This window comes from Trachemys scripta, chromosome 2 (genome assembly GCF_013100865.1).
Source record: "Trachemys scripta elegans isolate TJP31775 chromosome 2, CAS_Tse_1.0, whole genome shotgun sequence".
NCBI lineage: Eukaryota > Metazoa > Chordata > Testudines > Emydidae > Trachemys > Trachemys scripta.
Window position 1 is genome coordinate 62,836,565 of NC_048299.1, and position 15,888 is coordinate 62,852,452.

General features: G+C 38.3%; 1 protein-coding gene across 3 annotated transcripts in view; it reads right to left on the reverse strand.

Annotated features, from left to right (window-relative positions):
* The window catches only part of ANKRD28 (ankyrin repeat domain 28), a 141,814-nt gene that overhangs the window by 10,297 nt on the left and 115,629 nt on the right, over positions 1-15,888 (reverse strand). For all 3 annotated transcript variants that reach the window (XM_034760729.1, XM_034760730.1, XM_034760731.1), the window contains 8 exons: positions 14,888-14,975; positions 14,244-14,361; positions 13,345-13,564; positions 5,656-5,743; positions 5,476-5,559; positions 4,756-4,901; positions 4,460-4,542; positions 4,199-4,281 (listed from right to left, as the gene is read on the reverse strand). In XM_034760729.1, coding sequence (XP_034616620.1) covers positions 4,199-4,281; positions 4,460-4,542; positions 4,756-4,901; positions 5,476-5,559; positions 5,656-5,743; positions 13,345-13,564; positions 14,244-14,361; positions 14,888-14,975 — 910 coding nt within the window. The remainder of the gene's footprint in view (positions 1-4,198; positions 4,282-4,459; positions 4,543-4,755; positions 4,902-5,475; positions 5,560-5,655; positions 5,744-13,344; positions 13,565-14,243; positions 14,362-14,887; positions 14,976-15,888) is intronic.

Sequence of the window (15,888 nt, forward strand, 5' to 3'; positions counted from 1 at the left end):
ACCAATATGGAGGTTGGGAGGTATGGGGTGGGACCGAGGGGTTTGGAGTGTGGAGAGGGGCTCAGGGCTGGGGCAGAGGGTTGGGGTTCAGGCCCTACCACTTGAATTCAAGTGGTTTGCATGTGAGGTGCTGAGTCTGCATACCTTGGTTATGTAGAGTGGGATATTTTTCAAAAGCAGTCAGCATTGGCTTAACTCTGGTCCCACTGAAGTTCTCCCATTGACTCCAGTGAAGGAGAGGTAAGCAAACACTAAGCGCTTCTGGAAATCCCATCCAGAAACTTTAATCTTTACTTCCTCAAATGCAGGTCTACTAACACAAATGGGAGTAATTATAATTTTAAAAACTGTCATACCTCCCACACTGAAGCTGATCATTTAAAAAAAAAAAAAACAAACAAAAAGAAAACAAACACTGGTGTTTGCTTTTTAAGTCTTTAAAGATACCTGTATAGAAGTTCATAATATTTGCTGTTACTTTAAACTAGCTTATCCTACCAAATCTTTCTTCTTCTATTTGAAAACACAGCTGCGTGCTATCACCTGCTCTTCCAAATGAAGCTACATTTTATCAAAGGTTCTCTGTTAATTGGGCATTCATATTTTTGATGTCAGGATGTGCTCAGGGACAGAACATTGCTGACGTAAAACCAGCAGAGGGAGCTAAATTACTTTTCAGGGTAGTGTAAACCTGGCAATAGGTTTTTACTACAGCTGGTCAAAATTTTGCACACAAAAATTTGGAACTCCTTTTTTCTCTTAAAATTTTGACAAACGAATAAAATTGTGCAGAAATTCTCAGTTTCTCCCCTCCCCATCCCCAAATGTTTTTTTACTGGCTTGTTGCATGCCTTTGGTCCGTGATGGTATATGGAATTTTGCTTAATTATTTAATAGAAATCTTTAAGACCGAGTACATTCCCAACCAAATTTAAGGTACCACAGATTTTTGTGCTATACTATTTGATGATATTGTTTGTTATAGTTGAAAGCTTTGCATTAGAAGTAGTCATTTAAAGTACACATACTCTCTGTGCTGGTAAAAAGTGGCAATAGTAGATGCAATTAAACTGCAGCCAGTGATACAAAACCATATAAACCTTGCTGAGTACACTCTTTTGCACTCCCAGTTCTTTTCTTTGTAATTAGTGATTTTAAATAGGTTCTAATCTTTTAACCATTAGTAACCCCAGTACTCTTTCCCAGGATTGTGGTAGTCTTAAGAGCCAAGTTTTAACCTGACTTACTTACTGTGAAACTAGTTAAAGTGAATGCATTGCAGCAGGGGGGAAAGCACCTCTCCCCCGCCACAGCAGCTCCGGGACTGGGGCCGTGGGAGAAGCGCCTCTCCCCCGACGCAGCCCTGTATGCCCCAAGTAACTTGCTCCCCACCCTACTCCCTACCTCTGCGCGGCCTTTGGTACCCTGAGCTTAGAGGGAACTTAGGTTGAAATACTAATGCCTTTCTTTTAGATTGGTTTCTGAAAGCCAGAAGTTAATCTAAGATCTCCAACTGTCTCTGCAGATAAAATAATTTCCTCACAATACAAGGCATGAAGTGGCAAAAAGAACACACAGTACAATGATTTCATTATTTACTCAAAACCTTCAACTATTAGATGTAACTTTAAATTTTCAAGGCACATCCATCAGGCAAAGCGGACAGATTTACCTCAAACATTATAAATGCATCCTCTTTAAAGCATCAGTCGAAGAGGAGTGGTAATCTAAATTTATCTAATTGATTTTAAAAAGAAACCACAACAGGGCACACAGTATATCCAATAACTTTGGTAGATCACTTAGTTCTATATTGACTTTCATTTATTATGAAGTTTGTAAAAATCCCCAAATTAATCTCACCACACAGAAATAAAGCTCATAGTGTGCGGGCAGAAGGGAAAGAAGAGGTTACACACTTTGTGCAGTAATTGTGGTTCTTCATGTGTCCGCTGAGGGATGGCTCCACTTCACATGCACATGCACCTCTCGAGCCCTTGGTTGGAGATTTTCAGTTAGTGTCCATCTGGCCCACACATATGCCTTAATGCTTCCTCATGTTTAATACCGAGGCTGTATAGGGATGCCTGGGGGATGGGGGGGTGTCAACAGGAGGGAGGGACATAACATTAAGGTATACCATCCATTTTATGACCTCTATGACCCAGTTGTCTGTAGTGATCCATCTCCCAGCATGCTAGAACTAGGCAAGGTGGTCTCTAAAGGCAGGAGGTGGGCTAATGGATGCAGCTGTAAATCAAGAGGTGCAGGAGGATGTGAACCCTCGACCAACCCATCAAACCTGTTGCTTTGGAGATGACTGGGTGATCATGGAGGACGGTTGGGAGGCCCTCTCTCTCCGAAATCTCTGTCTCTTTCTGCGAGGGGTGCGGTGGGGGGAATGTTAGTGGACCTACGAACCCAAAAAACTGAATAGGATGCGGGCAGTCTGGGACATACTAAACCCTGTCTTATTTGTAGGTGTACATATACCCAAGGATTATAAAGTAGCCCTAGACTCCTTTAGAGTATGCAAGGACTCACCTGTGGTTTCCAAGAGCAGCTTACAACTATTGAATGGGAGGTCCTTCCACGGTGTTCTCTATTTCTCAGAAATCCCAAGGGATGGAGCCAAGATGCCCTGCATACCACCACCAACACTATGGAGATGGACCTGACACCAGTGTGGGCTGAACGGACATTGCTAACTGAAAATCTCCGATCAAGGGCTTGAGAGACATATGTGCACCTGAAGAGGAGCATCTATAGGGACACTACTTGAAGAAGAATTGCACCTATTGTCTGTAGCTCAAAATATTAAAGTTAAAGAAGTAAGAAGCATTTAATACCATGAATAAACTGAAATCCATTTGAAAAAGTTATTTACAATTTGGGCCTACTTCTGCCAGCATTCACCCTGCTAAAAAAATTGTACATAATTTGTGATGCACTTGGTTTAAGAACTCAGTATAATGGACTGTAAAATAAGCTTCCATACCAGTAAAATATTTTAAACATTAAAATTATTCAGGTTTTGTGCAGCTCAGTGCATGACACTTCTTGCCAGTGAGTAAAAAGTCACTGATTTTCCCTGGAGATCACATGAGCCGTATGGTTGATTCAGGTTGTTTGGAAGAAGTTAGAAGAGACTGTCTCCACCCTCCTTAGTGTGTCCCCATTCTCTTTATCTTCTTTTGTTCCCCCCTTTTGTCTCCCAGCTTGTTTTCTCTCCACCTCTTTCTGCCTCTCATTAGCCATGCGCCAGGGCAACCAGCCACTGCCTCAGCTACATTCTTCTTCTTGCTTAGTGTGTTCCATGCTGCTTAAGATCCAATATGGTGAGCAGCAAGAACAGGAGCCTAGCTGTCTAATTCCCAAATCAAAGCAGCCCCTAATTGACAGAAGGTGATACTGTAAGGAAATCCCTTGAGCAACAATTGAAAGAGATTCCAACAGGGGAGCCGGAACAAGACAGGGTTGCTAATGCTAAAACATCCAAGAGTCATTTAGCAGCCCTGATAAATTTTTATGTTTTCCTCTGATTGTTAAGGCCTAATTAAAAGATTTTAGAAATCCGTGTGGGTAAGTGTTCTAGGCTGCCAATATCACTTTTTAAGAGAAAATAAAAACAGAAGAATCAGTTATTAAAATCTTCCATCCCAGTTCCAAATAAATACATTTCACAGTTTTATAGTACGAAATGCTTCTTACATTTGAATTTCCCTATAACTGGGCTCAAAAAATAGAGTTCCGAGATAAAAGCTTTTAGACGTAACGTTAGCTAGAAAATACCCGATTGCCACATTGTTTTAATAAAAGTAAACAAAAAGTACTCTCCAGCTAGCATTTTCATAATTAGTTAACTCACCTGCTTTTTTTTTTAAAAAAAAAAAAACTGCAAATCAGACATTTGTAACAATCATTGGAATTAACTATTTAATTTTTAATAGAAAAAGCTGAATAGTGTTTATAAAGAATTAACACCACAAGACTACTGTCCTCCAGATCATCTCAGGATTAGTGTCATTCCTGGTAGAATTCTTTGAGCCATGATGACTTAAGATTTTTCCAGCATCCCTTTCTCTTATTCAGATGGAAACCTGAACACTTAAAAATGTTTATATAATTATTAGCTTTACTAACAGCAGAAATATATTGAAAATCCAACTGTAAAATATTGTTCAGTGGCCATACATACGTTTGCAAGGCTGCATTGGTGGCATTGATGAGGTTTCTATCCGTAATTTTCTCCAGTATTAACAAGGCACTAGTTTCATGACCCTAAATATACAGGAAACATGTTTGTCAGATAACACACTCATTGAAGAAATTGTTTTGTATGTCTTTTTGAAATAGTTTCTGGAGATTTTACAGAGTTTGACAAAGATCATATTTTAAAAAATAGTTTTTCATTAACAAACAAACATGCAAAAAAGAGCTCAAATAGAAACTGACACACCTTGCTGCAAGCCAAATGGAGTGCTGTGTTTTTACTGCTATCTTGCAAGGTCAGATCAGCCTTAGCACTGCTAACCAGCACCTCTGAAGGAAATAAAACTTTGCATTAACTAAAAAGCGTGTTTCTAAAGGAATTATCTATTTTCCACTTTATAAAATGAAGATTAAAACCTAAAATAATACACTTTTAATAAACGTGTGAATGCATAACATGTTATTTTAAAACAACATCTATAGTAGAATATTACTGTACATTATTAAAAGTTAAAGTAGAAGATATTTAAGCTCTCTCTTTACCAACGGTGTTAGTTTGCCCATTTTCAGCAGCCATCATTAGAGGAGTCTTTCCAGAAGAATCTACAGCATTTACTTGAGCATTGTGACTGAGTAGAAGCTGTAAACACTCCACATGATCTGTAAAAGCTGCTGCATGAAGGGGGGTTCTAAAAGAAATCAAGAGGAAATGGGCTTACATTCAGGAAACGTACATAATGCTTTATTCACAGGTGCAAACTTTGGCTGTGATCCTGTAATTGTATCACTATGGGCAGTCACTACCATAAAAATATACTAAGGCCATTATTGTTAGAGTGGTCACAGTTGCTATTATAAGATCATTTTTCAGTTTTTAAAAATAATTGGCCTCAAATTTAAAATGAATATTTAGCAACCAGTAAGCCCATAATATGGACAAGGATGACTTAGAAAAATAAAATGGACAAAATACTAAAATATGGTTAATAGGCATAAAGATTTATATTGTACAAATTTTTATACAATTATAAAAATGCCCAAACTCTCCTACACAATAAAAAACCAATTCAGCTTTATTAACATAATACATGGTTTTTAAAAATCCCCAACAACATTTTCAGTATATAACCAAAAAATGCCTTTATACAGAAAAGAAAACAAATATGCCAAATAAATTTAAAAAACATTAAGGTTATGACACAAAAGCAAGGAGATTACTGTTTGCAGTGCACTGTTTCCTAAGTGCAGTTATTATATTCCTACCTTCCTTTTGCATCTGTTGTATTTACAATGCCAGCACCCAATGTATCGATTAACATTTCAGCAGCACCTTCATTGTCATTTATGCTATTAAAAAATTAAACAGGCTGTTACTTAGAGAATGATTGAGCTTTTGTTAAATATTGTAATGAAATCTTTTACTGTAATCTTGAACTTCCTTACACAGCACAATGCAATGGGCTGAAAGAATTTCCTTCCATTTTCTGGAAAACTTCCTGTTCCAAAAGAAGCTCTACACAGCTGTCATGACCTAAAAGTTTTAAAATCAGATATTAAAAACAAAACAAACAACAAACACAGCTAAGGTAAATTAAATGACATTTCATTTGAAAGTCTTAAATGCACACTTGAATTACTTAAGATGTGGCCATATCTGGGGATTAATAAAAACGGTGCATTTTCAGGAGTCTAGAAGCCACAAGTACAATCAGAATACTACACTCAGTACTGCAGGAGTTTATGAACTTTGAAGTCATGATGCATTGGCTGGGGCACATGAAGAATGTTTAGCTAATTTAGTTATTATAATATAGTAGCGGGGGGAGGGATAGCTCAGTGGTTTGAGCATTGGCCTGCTAAACCCAGGGTTGCGAGTTCAATCCTTGAGGGGGCCACTTGGGGATCTGGGGCAAAATCAGTACTTGGTCCTGCTAGTGAAAGCAGGGGGCTGGACTCGATGACCTTTCAAGGTCCCTTCCAGTTCTAGAAGATGGGATATCTCCATTTTTTTTTTTTTTTTTTTTTAACAGTTCATTCAATAGACTAGCCACTTAGTTCAGTTGGAAGATTTTCTTCCACTGTTCTCCTTTCTCTAGTGGAAAGAGATTTTTTGGGGGTTGCTTTCCCCCCCACTGAACTGCTGAATAATGTGGAGTCACAAATTGAGTACATCCACAACATGGGCTGAAAGATAATCACGACCCAAACTTTAAAATAATTTAAACAGTAAAATTATAAACAAATATGTTCTTGCTTCTATATTATTCACTATAATGAATTATCCCAGTATATATTCCCTGTATACACAGTGATATTTATTCTAACATTTAAAGTCCTCTCTTCGGTGTAAGCTCCTTTTATATAAATACAGCAAGAAAACATCTGCCTCTTGTTTGACTTTGGTAATTGCCTTCTCTCCTGAACTATTTGCTCATATGTTGCCGGGACAATGGTCTCTCCTGCATCCTCACTCAACTGAAAAAACTTTAGAAAGGGACGTCGTTCTAGTGGAGTTTTTCCTGGAGTTTGGTCATAAATAATGCCACTGAAACTGATGTGGATGACAATGCTGATAAGCCTGTGCGTGTCATATTGGAAATTCTCTCACTGATTCTTCAGACAAATACCAATGTAGCCAAGAATAAATTATATTTAGAATACAGAGGTGAAATGTAAGTACAAATTAATGTTGTAACACAGGGCTTGTAAAATATTTATCTTAGTCAAACAAGGCCTCAGGCCTAAAGACTGGTTAGTTACTCATGTCAGCCAATGACTGACTCTATATCATAAGATGAAACAGTCAACTGCTGAAATGTAGGAAATATACATGGCAATGTACCAGTTAAAGCCGGTCTGAGTATTTTGGGGATTTTTCAAACAAAGCGTCAGCAAAGTCCTAACCACAAGCATGGTAACCGAGAGACGTACATGTTAACAAGTATAAGGGGAACTAACAAGTTAGCCTAAGAAAACTGGGTCACACCAAAGGTAGTAGGATGTGGAAGTTCAAATAAGGAAAAGAGGTTGAAGCCTTCATCAATATGTATGAACCAAGTGGGTGTCGGCGAAACACGTTATAAAAGATTAATCTAGGCCTGCGTGCGTGAGGAGATCCCAGGCTGACCACCCCTGGTGCTGATGATAATGATGGTGAGAATGACAACATTGAGGATGACGACTGACACTTTGGGTTTCTCCACAAGGGATGGTGTAAGTAAAGCAAATGCTAGATGTTCCGTATTGTTCTCTCTCTCCTTTACCAGACTGCTGTGTGTATATTGTTGTTTGGTTGGCCAATACAAAGTAATTATTACAAAAAGACTTTGTTGTCCCTGTTGTGCACCATGGTCCCTCTTCTATTGATAACCTCTCCTCTGTACTTGATTTTGGAGCTGAACTCTCACAGATTGGGTATAAACCCTCAGACTGGAGTGGGTAATTATTTAAAATAACCTGTAACTACAGATAAGGCTACACCAAACAGCTTAGTTTTCTCCACTCAAGCACAACTACAATTTTCATCTTCCTATTTACTGTTAATCAGAGCTTTCCAATCACATAACAAAAGCAAAGGAAAACATTAAACATTTTCAGGATCTGCCTCAATTTGTAGAAGGATATTTTGTTCCTTGACTTGTTTCCTGCATCAAAGATATTATAAACCAATGTTTGTCAATTACTGCACCATAAAAAGAAAGTTTTTAAAGATTCTAAATAAAGAAGCCAATCTTGGATGCCATAGCATTGTGTTTCTAGAGTTTAGTACTGCATGTTCAAGGATATCCTGGAAAGGATCCTTATCACTGGCAAAGACAAAAAGAAAGATATATAAAATCTAGCCCACATTACTTATTGGCCAAAACAAAAAATATGCTTACACTTGTCCCCAAATCATCATCAGATCCATTACTTAACCACAAATTAAAAAAAAAAAAAGCTTTGAAATCTTACAACCAAACATGTTTAATTTGCTTATTGTCAATCACGTATTAGTACATAGCAGACTGTATATACTAAGAAAGCTATTGTTCAAATAGACTGCAGAGTTCACTACAAGATCAAAGCTCACATTCTAACCCAAATGCCCACCCTGGAGAAGCAGGTTTAACTCAACCCATTTCATTTGTTTCCACTGCTGTTGTCACCTCTCTTTTTTAGCGACTAAGCTCCCACAGAAGTAAGAGCATGGGCACATAGTAGTCAGTCAAAATTCAACTCCAATGCACCCTTTGCAAAATACACCAAGGAAAATGTATTTATTACTTCTTGCTTCAACAGCTTGACAAAAACAGTCTCAGAGTTAGTAATCCTACCTAAATTTTTCCTCCTCCATATAAAACTCCTTGGATTTTTTTTTTTATATTTGTACTAAAAGATTTGCCTAGTAAGACAGATTTTAACTAAATTTCTTAGAATTTTTTTGTCTACAGCCATCTCTGCAATTTTGACAACTTTAAAGAAACTGCAGTTTAGAAAGTTGCATTTTTTTATTTTTCAAGATACAGATAACGAGACTGCATACGTCATGAACAGATGTAAAACAGAGTATGCAGAAATGGAAGGTAAACTTCCTTCTCTCTAAAACTTAAGTGTTGACTAATTTGATTTTTTTAAAATTAGACAAACTTATAAACAATGCATATTACTTTATTTTTTGCAGGAAGTAGTTCTAGCTAGACTAGCGATTGCATGTTCTCATCTCATCTCACAGTAGTTTGACATGAAACTAAAGGCTAGATGGTTATGGAATGAAAACATCCAATTTTTCTGTTGCACTGTGACACTGTGGTCAAATTCACAGTGGATCACTCATCAATAAGGCTGTGAGTTTATCACGGAGGTCACGGATTCTGTGACCTCCATGACTTCTGCAGCCTGCTGGTGTGCCTGGCCCGAGGCCTGGACACACCTTCGCCTAGGAGCTGAGCGAGGGGGATGTCGCCACTTCCAGGGAGCACTACAGGTAAGCAACCTCCCAGAACCTGCCTCACCTGTCCTGTGCCCCAACTCCCTGCCCCCTCCCACACCCAAACTCTTCTGCTGTTGCTGGGGGGGGTGGGCGGAGACAGGTACCTCCCCCCACCCCAAGCACCAACAGGGGTCCCGGGCCGCGCCTCCCCTCTCCCCAGCACCAGTGGGGTTCCTGGGTCACATGCCCCACCAGCACTAGTGGGGGTCCCGGGCCACATGCCCCAGCACCCGGGCCGCCCCCCCAGCATCCACAGCACCCCCAGGCAGCTCTCCCTCCCCCAAGTTTCAGTGAGGGATATATAGTAAAAAGTCATGGACAGGTCACGGGCCGTGAATTTTTGTTTACTGCCCGTGACCTGTCCGTGACTTTTACTAAAAATACCCACAACTAAAACACAGCCTTACTCATCAACCATTCACAAATTTAATTTTGCACATCTGGTAATTTTAGTTTATTCTTATTCTATTCAATAAAATTAGTCTTAGAGATATAGTCTGTAGCTTTGCCTATAAGTATAGACTGTATCGCTATTCCCTTAGCACTAATTAGGAAAATGATCTTTAAGCTCTTACTTCTCTGATTAACATTTTGGAGCAAGGCAGAAAATGAAGTAAATGAGAACCTTAATTACCTGTGAAGATTAGGCTGTGTCATTAAGCAAAAGCTCTGAGTGAACCTCTCACCCTCCAGAATGTACTGAGGCAGCAAGCAAAAGGAAGGGGAAATGCTATGACCCTTCCTGATGCCTTTTGTTCTTCAAATACTGTACTTGTACATGTGGTTTGATCTGAGGCAGAAGGATCTTACGATATCAGTGAAATACTTCAAGATGAGTTAATGCGGAATTATTTTATTCTAATTAAACTACTTCCTAATTAAAATTATTTCTTGGGATAAGTGGCACCATTTCTGCTTCAACAGTGCTATCCTATCCAAATTTTCTCTTTTCAATATTTTTACTACTTTTAAAAAGTACATATTAAAACACAGAAATAAGCACAGAAAGACAGTATATCATATTAGATATTGGAGTTACTATACAAATAAATTCAACTTATTTAAAAATTATTCAACTATTGGCTTGAACCTGCTCCCATTAAATGTTGCCTGAAGGGTTCTGTTTCATAATATTTAGAAACTAAGGGTATGGCTACACTACCTGCCGGATTGGTGGGCAGCGATCGATCCAGCGGGGATCGATTTAATCCATCTAGTCTAGACGCGATAATCGACCCCCGAGCGCTCTCCTGTTGACTCCTGTATTCCACCACCGCGAGAGGCACAGGCAGAGTTGACGGGGGGAGCGGCAGCAGTCGACTCACCACAGTGAAGATCTAAGTACGTAGCTTCAGTTGCTTAACTTTGGCTAGGTCTACACTACCCGCCTGAATCGGCGGGTAGAAATCGACCTCTCGGGACGCGACAATCGATCCCCAAATCGGCGCTCTTACTCCACCAGCGGAGGTGGGAGTAAGCGCCGCCGACAGAAAGCCGCAGAAGTCGATTTTGCCGCCGTCCTCACAGCGGGGTAAGTCGGCTGCGATACGTCGAATTCAGCTACGCTATTCACGTAGCTGAATTTGCAAATCTTAAATCGACTCCCCCCTGTAGTGTAGATGTACCCTGAGATCGATCCCTCCCACCCCACAGCGTAGATCAGGCCAAAGACTCAAATATAAGTTAACAGAATGGTATATATTCAGTGATTCACAAGAGTTGAGAGCCTTTCCTATAATGAAGATTTGTCACAGTTAGTATAGTAGTACCTCAGAGTTACAAACACCAGAGTTATGAACTGACCAGTCAACCACACACCTCCTTTGGAACCAGAAGTTTGCAAACAGGCAGCAGCAGAGACAAAAAAATAAAAATAAAAAAAAAAGCAAATACAGTACAGTACTATGTTAAACGTAAACTACTAATATAAAGGGAAAGTTTAAAAAAAGATTTGACAAGGTAAGGAAACTGTTTCTGTGCTTGTTTCATTTAAATTAAGACGGTTAAAAGCAGCATTTTCTTCTGCATAATAAAATTTCAAAGCTGTATTAAGTCAATGTTTAGTTGTAAACTTAGCAAAGAACAACCAAAATGTTTTGTTCAGAGTTATAAATAACCTCCATACCTGAGGCGTTCGTTACTCTGAGGTTCTACTGTGGATGGATGGATGGATGGATGGACAGATGGATAGGAGTGATGTAAATATTAAGAGATATACTTAGGTCAATTTTTTTTGATATACATACAAATCATGTGTTTGTGTCCAGAATTACCTATGTTGCATATCTGAAAACTGGGTATGTAATGATTTGTGTTTTTGTGGATGATAGATGCCTTTCCCCCCCCCCCAAATAATCTGAATAAAAGAACAGGTTACTGTATGATTAAACATGCCCTGTAGCTGCTTAACAGCTAGAAAGATTCTAAATCTTATAAAGCCTAGCTTGTAAATTGGTTCTAATTTAATTCTCCCCCCCATATAACACGTATATACAAATAACAAACACACCACACCCACAAAAGTGTTTTTTAAATGTCTAATCACTAACAGTTTTACATATTACTTCCAAAACAAACTCAAAACTCAGTGTGGGTCTGGGAAGGGGAGAAGTGACAGGGATCTTCAGCAAGGTAGTTTTTTTCTTTTTCTTACTTGTTTTTCTGTCCTGTTTCTTGCACTTTTTAAATCAGAGTATCAAGTAGGAAGATATACAGCTACACAAATGTTTGCATACATGGTTGAGTACTAAACTGTTTAATAAACACTCAGATAAGTAATATATTGAGTCATACAAAAAATGAAAAATGTAGCAACTATTACAAAACCATACCCCAGGGTGAGCTAACTGATCATTCAGAATCTTCACCTGACAGGGTACAACAACAGGAAATGATGGGCAAAGAAAAAGAAAGGCGGAATCTACTTATCGAGGAGTACAATTCAAATATAGGAGTTCTGAAAATACTGAATCATGCTAATTCTGCTTCTCTGGGCTTGTCTATATGAATATTTAGTTCGCAGAAAGTTAGGGTGTGAATCTATCCTGCACTGCCCTGCTGCCGCACATTATAAATTCCCTAGTGCATTTTAATATACTCCTGTTTCAAAGAGGGGTGATTTAAAGCACACTAAGGAACTTTTAGTGCATGAAAGCAGTGTCCATATGGGTACTGAGTGTGCAGCAGTCTAGTGCAGGTTAAATTTACACTCCAGCTTGCCGCAAATTAAGTCTTTGTTTAGACAAGTCCTCTACTAAAAATAACAACAGAAGCTGCCATCTATTTCACTTGCAGCAGGAATAGGTACATAGGTACATGGCAAATGCACACACAAGTTGGTATAAATTTCCTTCATCCTCCTTTTCTCTGTTCCTTCTGCTTGTTTGTTACATCTACTTGTGTCTTGTCTTATCTTAATTAGATTGTGACCTCTTTGGTGCAGGTTCTGTGATTCTGTATGACTGTATAATGCCTCCCTCACTGGGGCCCAATACTGACTGAGGCCTCTAGGAGGCACTATAAGAATACAAATCCCTATTTTAAGTACAAAATGAAACTCAACCTTAAATATGGAGTTGTGACCAGTGCCTCTATAATAAATAAATAGCAGCTAATGAGTTTTAAACAGAAAGTTGTGGTCACTAATAAAAGGACTCCTGAAGTCTGGTGTTGCAAAATATATTGAAATGTCAAAGTGGATTAGTTCACTATTTTGTTTCTGAACTTTCCCCCTTGATCTGTTTGCTCCTCAGTTACCTTCCATCTGCTAGCTTTGTAAGAGTTCTGTCTTCTTACTTCTAATTATGCTTAAGATTGCAAGACAGAGAATGTTTGGAGCACTAGAGAGATAAAGTCCATCTCTCTTGCAAGAAAGTGCTAAGTACACTGCTTTGGAATGAATGGAAAAATAAATGCAACAAATCTGCCCAGAAAGCTTATTCACTTTTTAGAATTAATAACAATAAAAGACTCCAGTGTCTTTAGTTTGCTTTATAAATATTGCTCCATCTGTTTCACATTTTTATTATTAATATTTATATTATGGTATTGCTTAGATGCTCTTATCAATATTGGGGTTCCACTGAGCTAGTATCTACAGCTACATACAGATTCCTGCACCGAAGGCTTTGCATTTAAGACCACTTTACCATTGTACTTACCATTATAACTGGCCCAGTGCAGTGATGTATATCCATGATTGTCTGCTATGGCCGGTACTGCATCCACAGATGTTGATGACTGCAAGAGAGCTCCTAGAACACCAATATGTCCACACGCAGCTGATAAGTGTATAGGTGTTCGCCCTCGGCAGTCTCGTAGCAAGGACTTAGCACCATGTTGAAGCAATGCTTCCACACACTCCTCATGCCCTGTTACTGCCTGGAAAAAGAAAGATACAATATGCATGAATGTGCGCGTGCACGCATACATACACGCACACACACGCGCACACAAGCACACACCCTGAAGAAAAAAAAATCTGTTATTGCCTTAACATACAATATTGAGAGCAGGCTACTACAAAATAAGCCCAGTCATTTTTACTTTAGTAAGTGGGCACTGCGAAGAAAAATTCAATAATTATTAGCTTAGTGATAGGGTATGTTTTCCTTTTGCGATGGCCTAAAGTGATATGCTAATCCCCAGGGCCTCCTTAATTGTAGTATCTGGCATGGACTTTAAAGAAACAGTTGGCATCTTGTACATAGAAGACACAAAAAAAGGAGTTATTTTCTTCCTCTCTCCAATACTCTCCCTCACCCCCAACAAAAATGATACCTTGGAATGTTCTAGCTAATGTGCTTCTGCAAGTTGAAGTGAATCAGAAGATACAAAACACTGAAGGTAAAGTGCAAAAGGGCAAAAATCTAACCCCTCAAATGCAATAAAAGAGAAGACCAACCAAGCACAGTAGAACACTTAATGTTAGTGGAATTAAAAAAAAAAAAAAAAAAAAAGAATCAAGTTCAGCAATGATGCAAACTGCAGACATTCTCAATTTGTATTTAAAATTGATGCACACTTTTTTGGAAATGGCAAAAGGGAAATATTTTCTTACCCCTCTATGTAATGCAGTTCTTCCCCATTTATCTTTGGCATCTACGTTTGCTCCTTTGTTAAGCAATGAATAAACGCAGTCTGTGTGCCCATTGAGAACAGACAGCATCAGAGGAGTCCTGAACAGTGAGACAAAAGAGTAAGATAAAGTTTCCATGCAGGTTACACTTTAATAGTCTAGTGGTCAGCTAACATACTTAAAACTCCAGAAACAACTTTTGTTCTCCTAGAGAAAGCTCTTCAACAACTGATCCATTAGCGAACAGCACTTTGTAAACTAATCACAAAAGCAGTACTGATATTTTGTTTAGACATAAGAAGGTAAACCTATTTCCAAGAGTGTAACATAAAAAAAGCTAATTACATCACTAGAGCCTATTTTCTCAGTGTTTAGTGAACAAAGTAATCTTAATTTGTTTCCTGTGGAATGAGGATCAAAATTCTGTGAAATTTACAACTATGGTACTCAGACACAAACTACATTAATCCTAGTTAGGATATTGTCCCTCCATTTAAAAAAACAAACAAAAAATCACCAATAGAAAATAATGACTTTTTTTTGCGCTATGGGATCCAGAAATGATAATGTAAATTATCGGATGCAATATCTTGTGAAACATCAGAATATGGACTTCTTAAACTTACTGTCCACTTCCATCTTGAATGTCCACTGCATTCTGTGGTTCTGCATTGCCTATCAACAATCGCAAGCATTCTGAATGACCATTTGTAGCTGTAAAATGTTACAAAAACAATCAGCATATCATGTTTATCATCCTTGGGTATGAAAATATGAATAGTATTAACAAAATGAAGATGTCAGCTTCTACTAGAACCATTAATACAAGCACTCATTGGCCATAATGGGGTCAGCATTTATAACTTAATTTGAAACAGGAAATCTTTGACCTTATATCCAATACTCAAACATGTTTTTTTACATAATTAAATATTCAAAATCCATAGAACTATATTACAACTGAACAGAATGTGATGGTTTCAAGATATGTGCCATTGTTAATGACTATCTTCTTTTGTCTGTAAATAAGGATGAGAATAACTATAGGAACAGTTCATGCCTATGTTAGTTTAACAAGAAATAGTGCTTCACTTTCATTCTTTATACATACTCATTAACACAATTATTTATTTAAAGCAAGTGAGTCCTTGTCTAACCTACCACACATAGATTTAAATGTTAATATATTGTGTGTGTATTTGTAAGGGATGGGAAGAGAGATCACACTGAAGAGAGGGGCGGGAGAACAGTTACACAATTAGTAGGAGGGATAAGCCAACAAGAGGAAAGTTAGGGAAACTGTATTTAAAAGGAGTTCTTGAGAGATAAAGTTTGCTTCCTGAGCTACTGCACTGAGCCCCTGGAAGTAGGATACACCTCAGGTTGCTCAGCAACGACCTGTCCGGCAAATCTGAGAATGGTGCTAATGGAAGCTGAAAGGAGGGAGAAAACCAACAGAAGAATAAAACTAATGTTCAAAGAGAAAAAAAAAGTCTCTCTCTTTTATGGCGATCTAATATTGTTTATGGATTGCTCTTTTTACCAAGACATGTTAAATAACATATACTAGTATGCCATTGGCAACTTAACCAAAAAAAAGTAAAGTTCACTTGCAAAAAGACAAGAA